This window comes from Doryrhamphus excisus, chromosome 10 (assembly GCF_030265055.1).
Source record: "Doryrhamphus excisus isolate RoL2022-K1 chromosome 10, RoL_Dexc_1.0, whole genome shotgun sequence".
In the NCBI taxonomy this organism is placed as follows: domain Eukaryota; kingdom Metazoa; phylum Chordata; class Actinopteri; order Syngnathiformes; family Syngnathidae; genus Doryrhamphus; species Doryrhamphus excisus.
Genome location: NC_080475.1, coordinates 3,341,793 through 3,359,295, shown reverse-complemented (window position 1 = coordinate 3,359,295; position 17,503 = coordinate 3,341,793). Strand labels below are relative to the sequence as shown.

Here is a 17,503-nt window from a genome sequence, read left to right as displayed (position 1 = left end):
CTGGCGACCAGTCCTGGGTGCACTCCGGCTTTCGCCCCAAATGAATGAATGGGTTGTTACGTAATTTATTTTTTTGACAACCCACTGAAAAAGGCTCTTTTTTTCTCAACTCCCCTGAAGTGGCCGCCCTCATGCAGCCCCAATTCATAACACTACCACCACCATAGTTGACTGTAGGCAAGACACAATTATCTTATCTACTTAGTAGATGGTAAATAAACAGTATATCCAGCTTTTAGTTGTATAGTACTGTGCCATTATACAATGGTTGGGTAAATGTGAAGTATGCTCAACTTTATATATAAAATGCAACAACCAAATTTAATATTAGTGTGGAAAAGTTTAGAAACTCAAAGTGAAGAAAGTTCTCCATAGGTCACCTGCATGATTATGCTTAGACGTTTCCGTGCGTTGCCTAAATTTGATTGGCAGTGACCCAGTGCCCTCCTCTCCCAGCACAAGCTCCGTATAGTAACCCAGGGGAGCGCTGCTGCAGCCCGGGTGCGACTTGCAGGATGATCGCGGGTTTTTTTTTTTTTTTTTTTTTTTTTTTTTTTTGCGCAGCGGCACTGCGTGGCGCCTGTGTCATCTCACAGTGTGAGATGAGAGATGGAGAGGGCTGGGACAGGAAGGATTAGCCGGAGGGAGGGATGACTGAATAACGAGGAGAGAAACACCCACTCCTGACCAAGCGAGCCGTATTCTGCGAGAAAGAAGGGGGTGACACCCAAGGAGAAGGGGAAGGAAGGAACGCAGCGGCGCGCTTGTTTGCCTTCTCACGGGATTCCCTTTTTTTTGGTTTGGAAAGGGACTCTTGCTTTATGTGTGAAGAGGTAGGAAATGCGATTTCATTCATTCGTTTGTGAGTGTGCATGATTGAGAGCAGGTCTCAGGTGCGTGTGGTTGCAGGTAATGAGGATTCATCTCATATTCCAAGTCAGAAACTTGTGCGTAAATTCGTTTGTTTGTCAGGTAAAAAAAAAACATTCCCATCTCCTGGAATATTTAACACCCATTCATCAAATTTCACCTCCTTGTGATGTTATCTTATACTTCCACATGCGGGAGGAAGCAAATCTTGTCAAAACTTTGTTGCAAGTTCTGTTTTATTAACCCATCTGATGGGGTCTACCCATGGAGTCCTGAGTCCGGTGTGAGTTTTAATGAGTATCAAAGGTGCTGAGTAAGAAAAGTGAGAGGTGAAGACAGGAGATCTTTCTTCTATATGTGGATGGACAATGAGCAATTTAGACAGTCTTTCCCATTTGAGCTGTCAATCAAACTTGTGCTGTGTTTGTCATCCATTCATTTGCAGTAATTCATTTCCCTTGCTCTGTTAAATTTGTTGTTTTGGTCAAAAATGGATGCATGGAGTAGCTAGTATAAGGTTAAATGTTGTTTTTATTAATAGTAGACATTAAATGATTTATTGTTTGTATTTTTTTCCATGGCAATTTGTGCAGATCAACTTCCTTTTAAGCCAAATATTTATAATAATATTCCAAACTGACTTTTCATATTTAAGATTAAGTCCAAATTGAAAGTGATTTTTTTCTATATTTAATATAGACGAATAGAACGGTGGTGGAATTGTTTTTGCGTGACTGTCAGGGGAAGGTAAAAGGTCATTTTCTTTGTGTGGAGGTGTTTTTAAAGGTGTGGTTTGCTTGAACGACATACATAACTATACTCGGCCAATATATCAGAGTATAAATTCTGTGTCAGTGACACTGTGGCTGTTTATAGTTTTTTTTGAAATAATACTCTTGAAGGGTTGTTTTGGTAGTACTCTTTTGTATTTCTGTCTGATTTCTGTTGAGCACAGCTGACTACAAGCCACAGGTGTAGCATGGGCTATTTAGTACACAGTAAGATGTTATACAGAATTTTTTTGAAAAATTGTAATTAAATAATTACAAAGAGTCCCGAACGGTGCATGTAATATAAACAGAAAAGTCATCTTCCTCCACTGTCGGAAATGTTCTTCATCACACACTTTGTCAGCCTCCCTCTCTCTTTCGTTGTCAGTTCTCAGTGTCACTTTCGTAAGGAAGCAAATTAGCCTTTGGTTTTGTTTTGTGTGTCCACTTTATCACGCAGTGCTCCAGCCTTTGGAAACCCGTTGATATTGGATTTTTTTTCACACAATCAAGATCCACTTTAACTTTAAATTTAAAACACCATCATATGCATTTCTTGTGTGTTTTTCGTGATAAGAGTGTGTGCACGAAGCACAAAATGACAAGAGAAATGAGTTATATAAATAACAGTTATTGTATTTCTTAGCAGTTGATGATCAGCGTTCTTCTGCGTCATAACTCTTAACTCTCAGACCTTTTGTTTGCTAACTTGCACAAGCTTTCAAGACATCTTTGTTGAGCGGGTCTCTGTGTTGCCTTGTCGCTGAGGTGCGTTGTTAATGTGTAACAGGAAGAAAAGTTCTGACTCACTTTGAGAGACGGGACCCGATAATGTTAGACTTTTTTTTAGTCTTCTTATATTCAAGTCAGTGCGGTAAAGTTGAACGACTGTGATGTTGTTTTAGTCCTCAAGACATGAGTCCGTTGTCCATAGCAAGTTGACTGAGGTAATATGTTCAGTACGTTGTATCAACTTGTGTGTATATATATCACTATATTGATAGTTACTATGGTACCCATTATGTCATTGGATGGTCATATCACCTCATACTTTGGTACGGGACAAAAAATTAAAGTAAAAAAAAAACAAAAAAAAAAACCTTAAACTGTATTATGGAAAGCAGGAAGTGAACAAATGTAACTGTTACTGATTGTAAACGTACCAGATGGAGGGGTAGGATTTAATAAGCTTTGCTTCTTCCTACTCCTTTTGGACATGTGGAACTGTGAACTGATTATGTGATGCATTCAATTGTAATCTGATGCATGTTCAAATGAAATATTACCATACAGTTGCATATTTCTTGTATAGTTCCTTAACTAGCAATGTGTTAATAGTCAAAATTTATCTCGTCTTCTAGTCTCTTCTTCTTCCAACAAAGTCCTCCTCTGTCTCAGCCTCCCCCGTGTGGGCGTGAGGCTCGGCGGCTGCTCCGTGGTCAGTCTAGACCGCTCAATGACTGATGTGTAATTGTCTCAAAGTGGACATTTAAGGGGCTAACTGATTCCAGATCAGCGCCCTGGGGCTGTGTGTGAGTGGGGGAGGAAGGAAGCAAGGTGGATCTTTGTGACCCATTGAGCTCCTTCCCACAGCTGAATGGCATTCCTGCAGGCTGTCACTGGATGTCTTGGTCCAATTAGCATTTTATTGTTTCATCAATGTGCTTTTTCTTTTCTTCTGTCACTCTCTTCCAGGTTTGCAGTACCGGGCGTGAGGATGTTATCTCGGGATTATTTGTGGGCTCCACTGGTGTTGCTGGTTGTTGTTGTTTCCCATTTCCCAAGTAAAGCACAGGATCAAGGTAGGTTTATGCACATTTCTCTCCTTTTCCTCCTCCTCTACTTTTATCGTCACCCCTCCTTCAACTCCCTTATGCACATTCTGACCTTTTCCAAATCCAAACACTTGGGTTTTTTTAACCTTCTCCTCAGTAAACCTTCCTCACGGTTCCTCCTGCTGCCTCATCTCAGTTTGATGAACAGGTTGAGACCCACCAGATGACACACACACGTGCAACCACGAGCCTATCATCTCTATCACGGTACCGTTTCAGCCCAGTGTCACTGCACCGCTTGCCACTAGGCTGCAGATGCCGCCACGCTTCAGAGCCATTTTAATAAACGTGGTGTAATAGCTGGCTTCAAGGCTGCGATGATTTGCTGCGCGATGTGCCGCACAACATATATATAACGCTCCGCTGTGCCTCGCAATCAACCGCACCTCAGTAATCTTGATTTAATCAAAGTGGTGAGCTGTTGGGTTTGTGCTGACAAATGAGTAAAATACGATGTGCTAATGAGTCATCATCTGGTGGTACGTCTTAATTGGGCATGTGCTGATATCGTTTTGCACCACATGTAGTTGTTTTTGCATCACGGGTGAGGTGGAGACGATGTCAGCTGGGTTTGGGCACAAGGCAGGGGACACCCTGGACTGGTCGCCAGTCAATCACAGGATAAATGTTACGGCAAGTTTGCACGAGTGACGAAAGGTGCTGTTTTTTTTATATTATTATTTTTTGCCAAAAGTAAACATATACAGCAAATATGGCATTGCTTCCAAGTATGAAATAGCAAATAAAAGTATAACTTTTCATTCATTCATTTTCTACCGCTTTTCCTCACGAGGGTTGCGGGGATGCTGGAGCCTATCCCAGCTGTCTTTGGGCGAGAGGCGGGGTACACCCTGGACTGGTACCGGCCAGCCAATCACAGGGCACATATAGACAAACAACCATTCACACTCACATTTATACCTATGGACAATTTGGAGTCGCCAATTAACCTAGCATGTTTTTGGAATGTGGGAGGAAACCGGAATACCCGGAGAAAACCCACGCATGCACGGGGAGAACATGCAAACTCCACACAGAGAGGGGGGAATCGAACCCCGGTCTCCTAGCTCTGTCTCCTAGCGTGCTAGCCACTTACGCACCGTGCACGAACATGCAAGAACATGCAAACTCCACACAGAGATGGCCGAGGGTGGAACTGAACCCTGGTCTCCTAGCTGTGAGGTTTGTGCGCTAACCACTCGACCACCGTGCAGCGATAAAAAACATTCAAAAGTTATGCCAAGTTGAGTAACTAGATTATATTTTAATTTATTTTTTAAAAATGTATTTAATTTTAATTTTTTTAATTAATGTATTTTTCACCAAAAGTAAACATATACATCAAATATGGCATTGCTTCCGAGTATGAAATGGCAAATAAAAGTATATCCAATTAACAAAATAAATGCTAACTAGGTATTTCCTTCACGATTCCGATCATTCATTGGATGAGGTTTGTTTTGTCTGAGGTGGACAAGAAAGTTACACTGTGATATACGCCTTGCTGACCTTTTGAACCCAATCATATACAGAACACCACAGAATGGAAGCTGGACTACCTCAGGTTGTCAGGTCTTGGACAGGTGTGATAGTACAGTGTCCATGCCTGATGGAGCCCCCCCCAGAGGTTGATGGTCAGGTCGTTTGTGTGCTCAGACACTTCAAAAATTAGTGTGTAAATTGGTGTGCAAGTGTTTGAATGTGCAATTGTGGAAGTGCAAAAGGTCAAATGCTGTATTTATCTCAAAATATATTAAATGAAAATGAGACAGAAATACACTATTTGCATATCTCTGATTCCCTCTCTGTGTGTGTGTATAACGGCGGTCATTTTTTTTTTTAACGTGCGCTCCTCCTGTTTGACCCTCAGCCCACACCGTAGTTTGATTGAAGTACGGTAACTCTGTAATGGTAATGGTTTTATTTCATTTCAACATGCATCAGATTACAATTGAATGCATCACATAATCAGTTCACAGTTCCACATGTCCAAAAGGAGTAGGAAGAAGCAAAGCTTATTAAATCCTACCCCTCCATATGGTACTTTTACAATCAGTAACTGTTACATTTGTTCACTTCCTGCTTTCCATAATACAGTAGCCACAAGCTGGAACAAATATTGAGCAGAAATGGAGAAAGAAAAGAGTATTTTGATTGTTAAAGTTGGCTTCAAAGCCCTGGCAGATGGCTCTTGTAGCAAGACCAAAGTTATTTGTATCTACTGTCGCTGGGGTAGACTGGACCGGAGCAGTGCAGGTTTTGTTTTTATTGTCATATACAGTGCTACTTTGGTATAAGAGTGTTTAGTTTTTTTTTCTCCGGGTACTCCGGTTTCCTCCTACATTCCAAAAACATGCTAGGTTAATTGGCGACTCCAAATTAACCATAGGTATGAATGTGAGTGTGAATGGTTGTTTGTCTGTATGTGCCCTGTGATTGGCTGGCCACCAGTCCAGGGTGACTAATAATGGCCGATAGTTCCGAAATTGATTTCCATTTACATAAAATTTGATGTAATTATTGTTGTAGTTGTACATCGAAATGCTTACCACAAAATTTCCCTTACTTATTATAGATAAAATTAATTTCATATCATGATTAAATGTGATTAATTCTAAGTTAACTGTGATTAATCACGATTAACTATTTTAATCGATTGACAGCCCTAAGAAATAAAAAAAATAAAATGTAAAAAAAAACTATTTAGTCTTTACTAAGTTTTTACTGTATGGATAAGTAAACATTGTTCACTGCAGAGACCTTACTTAAAGGTAAACAAAAAGAGAAATTATGCAACAAATTGCGGCAAATTCCAATGTCAGCTACAGCAATAACAAGAAAATGTGAAACTTTAAGACAATGTACTGCTGCAGCTTTAATTACTTTTTCAGTGAAACCGGTGCAGTTTTATTACTTAAAAACAAGCCTCTTGCGTTCATTCTTCAGTTGTACAGTCAAACTTTTTATTATTTAGGTGGAATTTGGGTCCGTTTTCTTTTAAGGTGCCAAAATAATTATGTTGCAGGGTGAAGTGAAGGTTTTATTGCATTTAATGATGGTTGATGCAATATACGGCAAATTAATGTTCGGACCTTCGCTGTGAAAAAACTGCATAAACAGACTTTACTCAGTTTTAATTGAAGACCTTTGCCCTACTGGTTTGACATCAGCTAGCTGACTTGGCCATTAAAAAATGCCTGTAATGTCCAAATGTCTTAGAATATCGCTAAAAGTTCATAGTTTAGTGACATCTTGATTGTTTTATCTCAATTCATTTTAATGGATCTACTATTTCTGTCTACTCTGAAGGTTCTGCAATAAAATCAAATAAAGATAGCTCTTCAAGAATCGATAATCCACTTGTCACATAATCTTTTTATTGATCTCTTACTCATCAATATACAGCCAGGTTGCAAGAGGAATTACACGCTTAAATAATGGATGTTTCTTGATGAATTTTCCCCAGCTTGTCTTTAATCCCAAACAAATGGGTGCGGTCCCGCCTTGTGTTTAGTGGGGTTTGTTTACTGGTGGTCCTAGCAGCACTTTTCTTTTCTTCCCCCCCTCTTCCATCACCGCGCTCTCTTTGTGCTTTCACCGTTTCCTGTCTCACTTTAACACCCCACAGTTCATTTTCTTGTTCCTTTTTCTCTGATCATTTCGTTCCAATTTGCAGCAGCAATCACACCACATAAGGTGATTTATTTCATTGTAGGCAGACATAAACACGAGCTAGGACAAAAGTGTGGCAGTACAAATTAGATTGGGAATTGATCCTACTACATTGCAGCAGCACATAGGTGACCCTCTCCAATTCTTTCATTAGGTAGCATGTGATAGCTGTAATGTCCATGTAAGCAACAGCATCTGGTCAGCGGGGATTTTTCCAGCGAGGATTTGTGTGTGTTTTGTATATACAACACATATCTTCACAGGAACTCCCACTACTACTAAGAGTTAGCCTGCACAGGAAGGCTGTTTCACTGCCAGAAGATGTGGTATTCGAAATAGAAAAAAAAAAAATTTGAGGCCCAGAATTCCCTGTTGCACCCCTGCTACTGGCTATATGAAGTGAAAAATGGAACCATAAAACCATGTTAATTTAGACCAAAACATATGTGAAGGGAACATATACTCAACAAAAATATAAACGCAACACGTTTTTGCTCCCATTTTTCATGAGATGGACTCAAACATGGCGGTCGAGTGGTTGGTCGAGGGTTCAATTCCACCCTCGGCCATCTCTGTGTGGAGTTTGCATGTTCTCCCCGTGCATGCGTGGGTTTTCCCTCGGGAACTCCGGTTTCCTCCCACATTCCAAAAACATGCTAGGTTAATTAGCGACTCCAAATTGTCCATAGGTATGAATGTGAGTGTGAATGGTTGTTTGTCTATATGTGCCCTGTGATTGGCTGGCCACCAGTCCAGGGTGTACCCCGCCTCTCGCTCGAAGACAGCTGGGATAGGCTCCAGCACCCCCGCGACTTTTGTGAGGATAAGCGGTAGAAAATGAATGAATGAAAAATTGCAGGCTGCACGGTGAATGAGTGGTTAACACTCAGGCCTCACAGCTAGGAGACAATAGTTCAATTCCACCCTTGGCCATCTCTTTGTGGAGTTTGCACGTACTCCCTGTGCATACGTGGGTTTTCTCCGGGTATTCCGGTTTCCTCCCACATTCCAAAAACATGCTAGGTTAATTAGCGACTCCAAATTGTCCATAGGTATGAATGTGAGTGTGAATGCCTGGCCACCAGTCCAGGGTGTACCCCGCCTCTCGCCCGAAGACAGCTGGGATAGGCTCCAGCACCCCCCGCGACCCTCGTTAGGAAAAAGCGGTAGAACATGAATGAATGAATGAATATAATATTCATGAGACTTTGGATGTGAGAGTACATAGTCTGACGGAGCTCTAGCAGGTCTTCCAGTCGCTCTAAGTGAAAGAGCAGTCGGCAAACCCACTGTTTTCCACCAATGAGAGAGACTGGTCATCTAGTCTGAAGAATTCAATTCAATTATTATGTTGTGTTATTTGCGTTAGACTTTTGACTTTCAAGTACATACAAAGCTTGTTTTGGGTTTGGCACGCCTGCGCAGATCGCTACAGGCTGCAGGCTGCAATAGTCCGAGGTGGAGGTGATTTCAACCAAAAGTCAGAAAAGTTGAACGATGCCCCCCACAATAGGTTAGCAGTGATGGCAAAGTGGAAAAGTGTGATGATAACTACAGAACTAGAAAGCAAACTTATTCCAATATAATATAATAAATGTCTGGCTAATTAGTTCAGTATGAACAACACGGTAAATCACAATAATCTGCACAAATGTACCAATCGGATGCTAATGTAAATAGCATATTGCTGAAAGTATAATGGCGAATGATTAGTATGAAAATGCTAGGTGAGGTACTTAATCTACGTCAAACTTGTGTATTGTTTTTCCTGAGCCTAGTTTATGATATCTATTGGGGGCGGCACGGTGATCGAGTGGTTAGAGCGCAGACCTCACAGCCAGGAGACCAGGGTTCAATTCCACCCTCGGCCATCTTTGTGTGGAGTTTGCATGTTCTCCCCGTGCATGCGTGGGTTTTCTCCGGGTACTCCGGTTTCCTCCCACATTCCAAAAACATGCTAGGTTAATTAGCCACTCCAAATTGTCCATAGGTATGAATGTGAGTGTGAATGGTTGTTTGTCTATATGTGCCCTGTGATTGGCTGGCCACCAGTCCAGGGTGTACCCCGCCTGTCGCTGGAAGACAGCTGGGATAGGCTCCAGCACCCCCGCGACCCTCGTGAGGATAAGCGGTAGAAAATGAATGAATGAATGACCATACAGGCTGCACGGTAGACGAGTGGTTATGGTGGAGGCCTCACAGCTCGGAAACCTGAGTTCGATTCCACCCTCAGCCATCTCTGTGTGGAGTTTGCATGTTCTCCCCGTGCGTGCGTGGGTTTTCTCCGGGTACTCCGGTTTCCTCCCACATTCCAAAAACATGCTAGGTTGAAAAAGCGGTAGAAAATGAATGAATATCTATTGGTAAAAATAGAGAGTTCCAAAAGTTCAGATATGCTTTGCTTATTCTTTTGTCCACCGTCTGTTGTTAAGTCCACAGTATACTGTAACATATGTTTGCCTTGAGAGGAAAAAGTCATTTTGTTCCTTGCTCGGCCCCCAGAGGGTGCAAGTAAAAGAAAAATTGCTTTGCAAAAGTGAAAGCAGGAATAAAAATATCCAGCGATTGTTGGATGATGAAGTATTTCTTTGTAAAGCAGCCAAAAAATATGCATGCTTGTTGTCACTTCTGTGTGATCTGTCATTTGTTGATTCTCTAATTACCATGCAGCATTACATTGCTGTGTGCATTTATGTGGGTGTGTTCCTGCAACCATCAAAGCGGGCATTCGAGCAGTGAACGCCAGCACGTGACTTTGGTGGTCAATGATTCCGTCTATAATGAACTCGGTGAAACCAATGAGGTGAAAGCGTAACCACACGCACAATAATACATGAGGTGGAATCAACCATCCTGTTTCTGTTTACTGTAATCCATCTTGTCACCCTCGCCAGCCACACTTCAGTACGGAATAGAGCTGTGAAATGTAGGTGCCGGTTTCACTCCTTTGTTTTTTGGGGGTAAGGGAGAAATTTAAAAAGAGACCCGCTTAATGGGAGCCCGAGATGGTTAGGAAAATGCTCTATGGCAGGGGTGGGCAAACATTTTGACTCGCTAGGAATGCTAGGACTAAGTTAAAAAGCCATAGCATTTCAGTATGTGGAATCAAACTATGGAATGGATTGAGTAAGACCCTCAAACAATGCACAACGATGAGCCAATTCAAGAAACAATACAAGCAGTTGATGTTTGAAAAAAAAAAAAACTTAAACTATATTAGGAAAGCAGGAAGTGAACAAATGTAACAGTTACTGATTGTAAAAGTACCAGATGGAGGGGTAGGATTTAATAAGCTTTGCTTCTTCCTACTCCTTTTGGACATGTGGAACTGTGAACTGATTATGTGATGCATTCAATTGTAATCTGATGCATGTTCAAATGAAATAAAACCATTACCATTACTCGGGGGCCGCATTGATTTAACAAAATTGACGGTGCGGGGGCAGTCTATATATTTTACACATATAATTCCAACAGTCCACCTGGAATTATTGTATCGGTAAAAGTGTCATGCAACCTGATATGTGCTTGTGACCCTTTTTTCGGGACCACTTTGTAAACAGAAGACCACATCAAATAACCAAATTGATAAAAAAGCTACCTAAACATCAAAATGTTGGCTCAAGCCATGATGCTGAGTTGTATGTTAAGTTTTAATGAAATACTTTGTAAAGAAACAGCGGGCCATATTTACAAACTTGGCGGGCCGGATGTGGCCCCCGGGCCGTAGTTTGCGGGCTCACCTCTGTTTCTTGCATGAAATGGACAGGTCTGTTAAGTAAAGGAAAGTGTTACGTGGAAGTGAATTTTGAGGTAAAATAACAAATACTGCACGGCGGATGAGTGGTTGGCGCGCAGGCCTCACAGCTAGGAGACCCGAGTTCAAGCCCACCCTTGGCCGTGTGGAGTTTGCATCTTCTCCCTGTGCATGCATGGGTTTTCTCCGGGTACTCCGGTTTCCTCCCACATTCCAAAAACATGCTAGGTTAATTGGCCACTCCAAATTGTCCATAGGTATGAATGTGAGTGTGAATGGTTGTTTGTCTATATGTGCCCTGTGATTGGCTGGCCTCTCGCCCGAAGACTGCTGGGGTAGGCTCCAGCAACCCCCGCGACCCTCGTGAGGATAAGCGGTAGAAAATGAATGAATGAATAAATGAATGATCTGCACTTGTTGCCCCTTGGACTCCTGCCTTGTTCTCCTGGTTTGCACATATCCACCGGGAATGACCGATAACTCCTCCATAGTGCATAGTTTGAAGAATTTGCTTCTTTTTTTTACAAACACCTTTCAATGGAGGCTTTTGAAGGCATGTCTTTAATTACTCCCACACAATTGGACTTTGTTTCCATGAACACTTCTTACTACTATACAAAATGTTGCAAAATCAGTCGCCACCAAAGTCCTACTAAGATGACGGTCGTTCATTTTACTGCCTGGCATGAAGATTATGCGCAGCTCAGTCATGAGCAAGACGAGGTCACTTCCACTGGTGTAACTCTTCCAAATAAATTGCCCGAGTGTGTGAAATATATGACCAAGCTACGGTATATACCACACATATTAGGCAGGAGTCTCATCCATCTCCGTCTTTTTTTTGCTGCACTTTTTCTACCTAATTGCAAATGCGTCTTGGCACATCGAGAGAACGAGAGTGATATTTTGAATGTTAATGTTCTGTAGGTGGCAGATGTGCTGACCTGTGAAGAGCAGTTTAAGTAGGAGACCCCTCACATTCAGTCAGCATGCACAGCTATTAGCTTTATTATATCCATATTCATTAATCATATTTACTGTCTCTTGAATTGCCTCAGTGTACAGACCTTGACACGCATTCGGCATTATAGAGCATCATTGCTGTCTCATTCAATTTTCACATTTGTTAATTATCATTCACTGTGTGTAAGGGTGCGTTCTTTGACATGCGACGGGAAGATGGAGGTTATCGTGGAAATGATCATCCAGTTATTAATCTCCTGCCAGCTCCATTCAAACACTATCAAACACACACACACACACACACCAAACGCTACCGGAGTAATAATATTCCCGGTTGTGGTGAATTATTCATAGAGTCTTATTGTGGTGAGGTGTAATTATGCAGTTTTGTACAATGCATTTGAAGTATTCTATAGTTGACGTGATGTGATTACGTGAGGGGTGCCGTGAAGAAAAACTGCAGTACTGCGCTGCGCCTCAGTAATTGAATAACATAACAAGAAGTGTGCTTAGGAAAGATCATATAAAGGACGACTCAAACTAAAAATACAATTTTACTTTTTTTTCCTCCTTGAAACCATAGTTGGTTATCAAAAGTAACTTATTCACGACGGTAGTTAAATTATTTGTCCCCGCAGAGTCTTACGCTCTTATTCTGACCTGAACACATTAACAGAAGTGCAAACCTTGGTTAGCATCATTAATCCGTTCCAGATGGTCTGACTCTAAACATAACCGATGCTAACCGAATCAATTTTCCACAAAAAGAAATCACGGCAATCCGATTTATCCATTCCACAAAACACGTTTTTGTGGTTAAATTTAGTAAAGAGTCAATTTTAGTGTGAGTCAGCCGCTAATGACGTCCTAGATCAGTGGTCAGCAACCCACGGCTTCAGTGCCGTATGTGGCTCTTCAGCCTCTTAGTTGTGGCTCCCTTCGCAATGCTCAAGTATTTAAAAGAGTAAACAACAAATATAAATAGATTCATTCATTCATTCATTTTCTACCGCTTTTTCCTCACGAGGGTCGCGGGGGTGCTGGAGCCTATCCCAGCTGTCTTCAGGCGAGAGGCGGGGTACACCCTGGACTGGTCACCAGCCAATCACAGGGCACATACAGACAAACGACCATTCACACTCACATTCATACCTATGGACAATTTCGCTAAGAGTCGCTAATTAACCTAGCATGTTTTTGGAATGTGGGAGGAAACCGGAGTACCGGGAGAAAACCCACGCATGCATGGCGAGAACATGCAAACTCCACACAGAGATGGCCGAGGGTGAAATTGAACCACTCGACCGCCGTGCCGCCCTACAATACTTCAATAATTTCAATAAATATGCACAAGATTTTGCACAATTGCACAATTTCGCTAAGAGTCGCTAATTAACCTAGCATGTTTTTGGAATGTGGGAGGAAACCGGAGTACCGGGAGAAAACCCACGCATGCACGGGGAGAACATGCAAACTCCACACAGAGATGGCCGAGGGTGGAATTGAACCCTGGTCTCCTAGCTGTGAGGTCTGTGCGATAACCACTCGACTACCGTGCAGCCAAAAATATAAATAGAGTTTACATTTAATTTTATGCAGATATATATGTACATTTATCGTCTATATTAGCAAGATCTATTACTAGCAAGAGTACGCTTTTTTTCCCTCTGAACTACTTTGATACCCCAAAATTCCCTCTAAATCAGCACGTTGCTACACATTTCTTCAGGGATCAGGTATAAACTTTTGAAAGTTCATAAGATATTGTTTTTGAATTATGTTTTGCGGCTCCACTCTATTTTCCTTTAGTCAGCAAGCGGGTAAAATGGCTCTTTTGATAGGAAAGGTTGCCGACCCCTGCCCTAGATTGACTTTTTGGTTTCTGTTTCCATGGATTTACAAGCTAATATAGGATGTTAACAAGGATGTTTTGTGCTAAAAATGCAACATGCTAACAACATGACAAGATGCCCACCATATTTTATGCTCAATGGAGAGTGTTGCAAGTGTACACTAACCAAGGTTCCACTGTACGAATATTTCACAATTGTGCCTCTCCTCAGACACTTACATGAGGTGCGTTCACAGACACTCCAAACATGTGTTAGTAACCCAAGAAAAAAATGTTTCAGATCTGGTTTGCAGAAACTTCAACCTGGAAATTCACCATCCCTCTCAGACACTTGTTGTCCCTGTTGGTTTGGAGCTTTTTTTAATTAATATCCTTGATGGTTAATCGGCTCATGATTAATTTCCCATGGTACAATCGCTGATTTGAATGTGTTTCTTCAGTTCCACCTCCGAGGAGGCTGCGTTTCAAAGCGTTGAACTCCAACACCCTGCTCGTCACCTGGAAGGAGCCCAAAGGAGACTTTGACAGCTACCTGTTCCTCTACAACAGCATACCAGGTAGGATGGATTTATTGTAAAAGATTACTCTTATTAATGCGCCGTGGGGATCACGTGCTATGCAAATGGTAGATCACTCAACTTTGAGGAAGAAGATCTCATTATGTATTTTCTGTATGTCAGGAAGGATTATGTAATTTACTTCTTATCTATGCTCCTCCAAGGTATTACACTGTTGAGAAACACGGTAGTCCAAAAGCCTTGTTCTGTATCTCTTTGAAGTTTAGGACAAAAATGGATATTTAAAGACCGCCTGTCACCTGAAAGCAGGAATAAAAGTGAGGCAAGTAGAATCTTTACTAAGCTCTGAAGACCGCAACAAAATGCATCATATCAGCCTGCATCTTTGAAGTGGTGCATGAGTGTTAAATAGGGAGATTTTGCGAAAAATAAAATCTGATATTTCTCGATTAAGAGAAGAACAGGGCAGCTAGAAGCCAATCAGACTGTGAACTGTGACTTTGCTACTATAAATGACAATACACCTAATATGCAACATTACATTTTTTGCATACACTATAAACCTTGCAATCCCGCCTGTACTTCTCAATTGTCACTTGTTTGCTTGCGTCTTTGTGTCTGCTTTTTTTTCGTGGAAAAAGGTTAAAGTCCGAGCAGAACTTGTAGTAATTCTACAAAATGATCTGACACGTTTCTAGGTTAAATAAAAGGCAAATAAAGTAAAAATCAATGCAGATCCAGTTGCTCTGAAGTTGGTAACCCATAACAAGATGGTGTTTGGAGCTGGTACGGGATCATGTCTACCATGATTGAAGTACAAACGGAACGCTCGTTGTGTTGCCGTTACGGATTCGTTTGTTTTGATAAACGTTTCCACAATGAAAGCACCATGCTAACCAGTCCAATTCATGGCAACAACGGAAAAAGAAACAAAAAAATTAGCATTATCTGGAAAAGAATGACATTATATGTACTTTTTGTGTCTTTACTTTATTTGCCTTTTATTTAACCTACAAATGTGTCATCTCATTTAGCCCGACCCTCTACATTTGATTAAACGTGTTTAAAATCTGTCCGATTAATTGGTTCCAGACCCGACACGAATGTCAGCAAAAAAAGACATGAAATCCCACCCCTATAGTTTCCACTTTACACTCCTATTATTCTTTGTTTACAACACATTTCTCAACCGTAATGCGCACAACACACGTCCGCTGCTAGCATAGCGAGCTCCAATCTAACTAGTTAGCCTCTCCAATTTACTTACAGTATTCTAAACTTAAAGTCTTTCAAACGGAGTGGGGAAGAAGGACCAAGTAAGAAACCACTTCCACACTGAGTGAGAGGAGAACAGGAAAGCGAACTATGTCATGTCAGACATGCCATGGCAGACTACATGCAGTGTGAAGGTAATCTAGTGTCATGTAACATTACTGTCTCCCTGGTGGCCACAGTACTACATATTACATAATACTACAATAACAGCGGCCATTTATTCATTAATTCAGAGTGAGAAAAGGATATTTGGACTACAGTGTAGCGAGTATATTTCCAAATGCACCTGCATTGTTTTGTGTTAAATAAAGTTAAATTAAAAAAAAGGGTTTTCCTGTCCTATATTTAGTCATTGTTGTTTTCTTAAAAATATTGTTAAAATACTGCCTCATCTCGTGAACCTAATATCGTGTACACCACTAGTTGTTAAAACATCAGGTATTACCGAGACTTCATGTAGGGATATATTACCACACACACCTTAATTACCATTGACGTCTCCTTAATCATGTAATCAGAGGCACTACTTTCTCCGCCATACATCTTTGTCACATAAACTCCTTTATTGTCCATCCTGCCCACTCTGCAATTGTTTCCGTATTAATGGCGTGCCGAAACACTGCAGATAATTCTCTCCCAGCTGCTGTAAAAGCGAAAGAAGCGGGTCTGAATAAGCACGATGTAACATAAAACTTGCACCCCACAAACAACCCATGGCGAGAGAAGCCTTGTCTGACAATTCCGTGCTGCGTTTAATGGCGTAGAAAATAATAAAAAAAAAGTCAAATTTATAGCCACTTCCTTTTTCTCAGCGAGAGAGCGAAAGTGCCGCAGTGGTTCCCTGGCACTCAGCACATGCAGTAAAAATATTGGCCCCCTTCACAGTGTCCTTTCCATAGCTCATACTGTCAAGATGGTTAACATCACCTTGTCATGTCCAGGCTCTCCTTTCACCTCTATATTATTTCATATACTCAGATTGTTGTTAATTACACTTGATGAGACAGAGTATTTACATTTTAATTTCATGTGTATTACTATTTCTTAATTCGAAACTGACCGACTTTGCATCCCCGCTATCATCTGTCCCTTTGACTGCAGTCGAGGCAGATAGGTCTTGGTTTTTCCTTTTGGATGATGTCCAGATCTGTTGGGTTTTTTAATGTAAAGGGAGATTGGTCGTAAAGTTGAAAGAAAGACGTCCAGGTTGCTTTATTCATTCATTCATTTATTTTCTATACCGCTTATCCTCACCAGGGTCGCGGGTATGCTGGAGCCTATCCCAGCTGTTTTTGGGCGAGAGGCGGGGTACACCCTGGACTGGTGGCCAGCCAATCACAGTGCACATATAGACAAACAACCATTCACACTCACAAGTGTTTGAATCCGGTTGCTTTCTAAGTATTTCAACTTTTAACATACAAACTGGCAACATGACTTGCAAGTCGGATGTCTTATTTAGTTAAAAAAAAAAAATGTAAAATTAAATTACATAATTTGATGTGGTGTGATGTTTAAAGTGCTCCTGAAAAAACGGGACATGAGAACATTCAGCTCATAGTATAACACTTTTACAGATAAAATTAGACAAATAATTCAAGGAAAATTATAAGCATAAAATAGTGTGTGTTTGTGTGTGTTAAATATGATGTTCTGGCCTCCCCCGTACAATTTTGGTAATGGTTTAATTTCATTTGAACATGCATCAGATTACAATTGAATGCATCACATAATCAGTTCACAGTTCCACATGTCCAAAAGGAGTAGGAAGAAGCAAAGCTTATTAAATCCTACCCCTCTATCTGGTACTTTTTACAATCAGTAACTGTTACATTTGTTCACTTCCTGCTTTCCTAATATAGTTTAAGGTTTTTTTGTTAACTCAATGTGGCCCATGAGTCAAAATATTTGCCCACCCCTGGTCTACATAGTTGAAAACCCTCATGCATCATGCAGTGTATATTACATAAAGTACATTAATAGTAAACACA

The 17,503-nt window shown here is 41.1% G+C and overlaps 1 protein-coding gene across 3 annotated transcripts in view; it reads left to right on the top strand.

Moving 5' to 3' along the window:
- The window catches only part of col14a1a (collagen, type XIV, alpha 1a), a 140,582-nt gene that overhangs the window by 9,931 nt on the left and 113,148 nt on the right, over positions 1 to 17,503 (top strand). For 2 of the 3 annotated variants that reach the window (XM_058084545.1, XM_058084546.1), the window contains 2 exons: positions 3,336 to 3,442; positions 14,160 to 14,276. In XM_058084545.1, coding sequence (XP_057940528.1) covers positions 3,358 to 3,442; positions 14,160 to 14,276 — 202 coding nt within the window. In that variant the 5' untranslated portion in view covers positions 3,336 to 3,357. Of the gene's footprint in view, positions 1 to 628; positions 834 to 3,335; positions 3,443 to 14,159; positions 14,277 to 17,503 lie in introns of those variants that run through there. The other variant, XM_058084544.1, reaches the window with a different exon arrangement.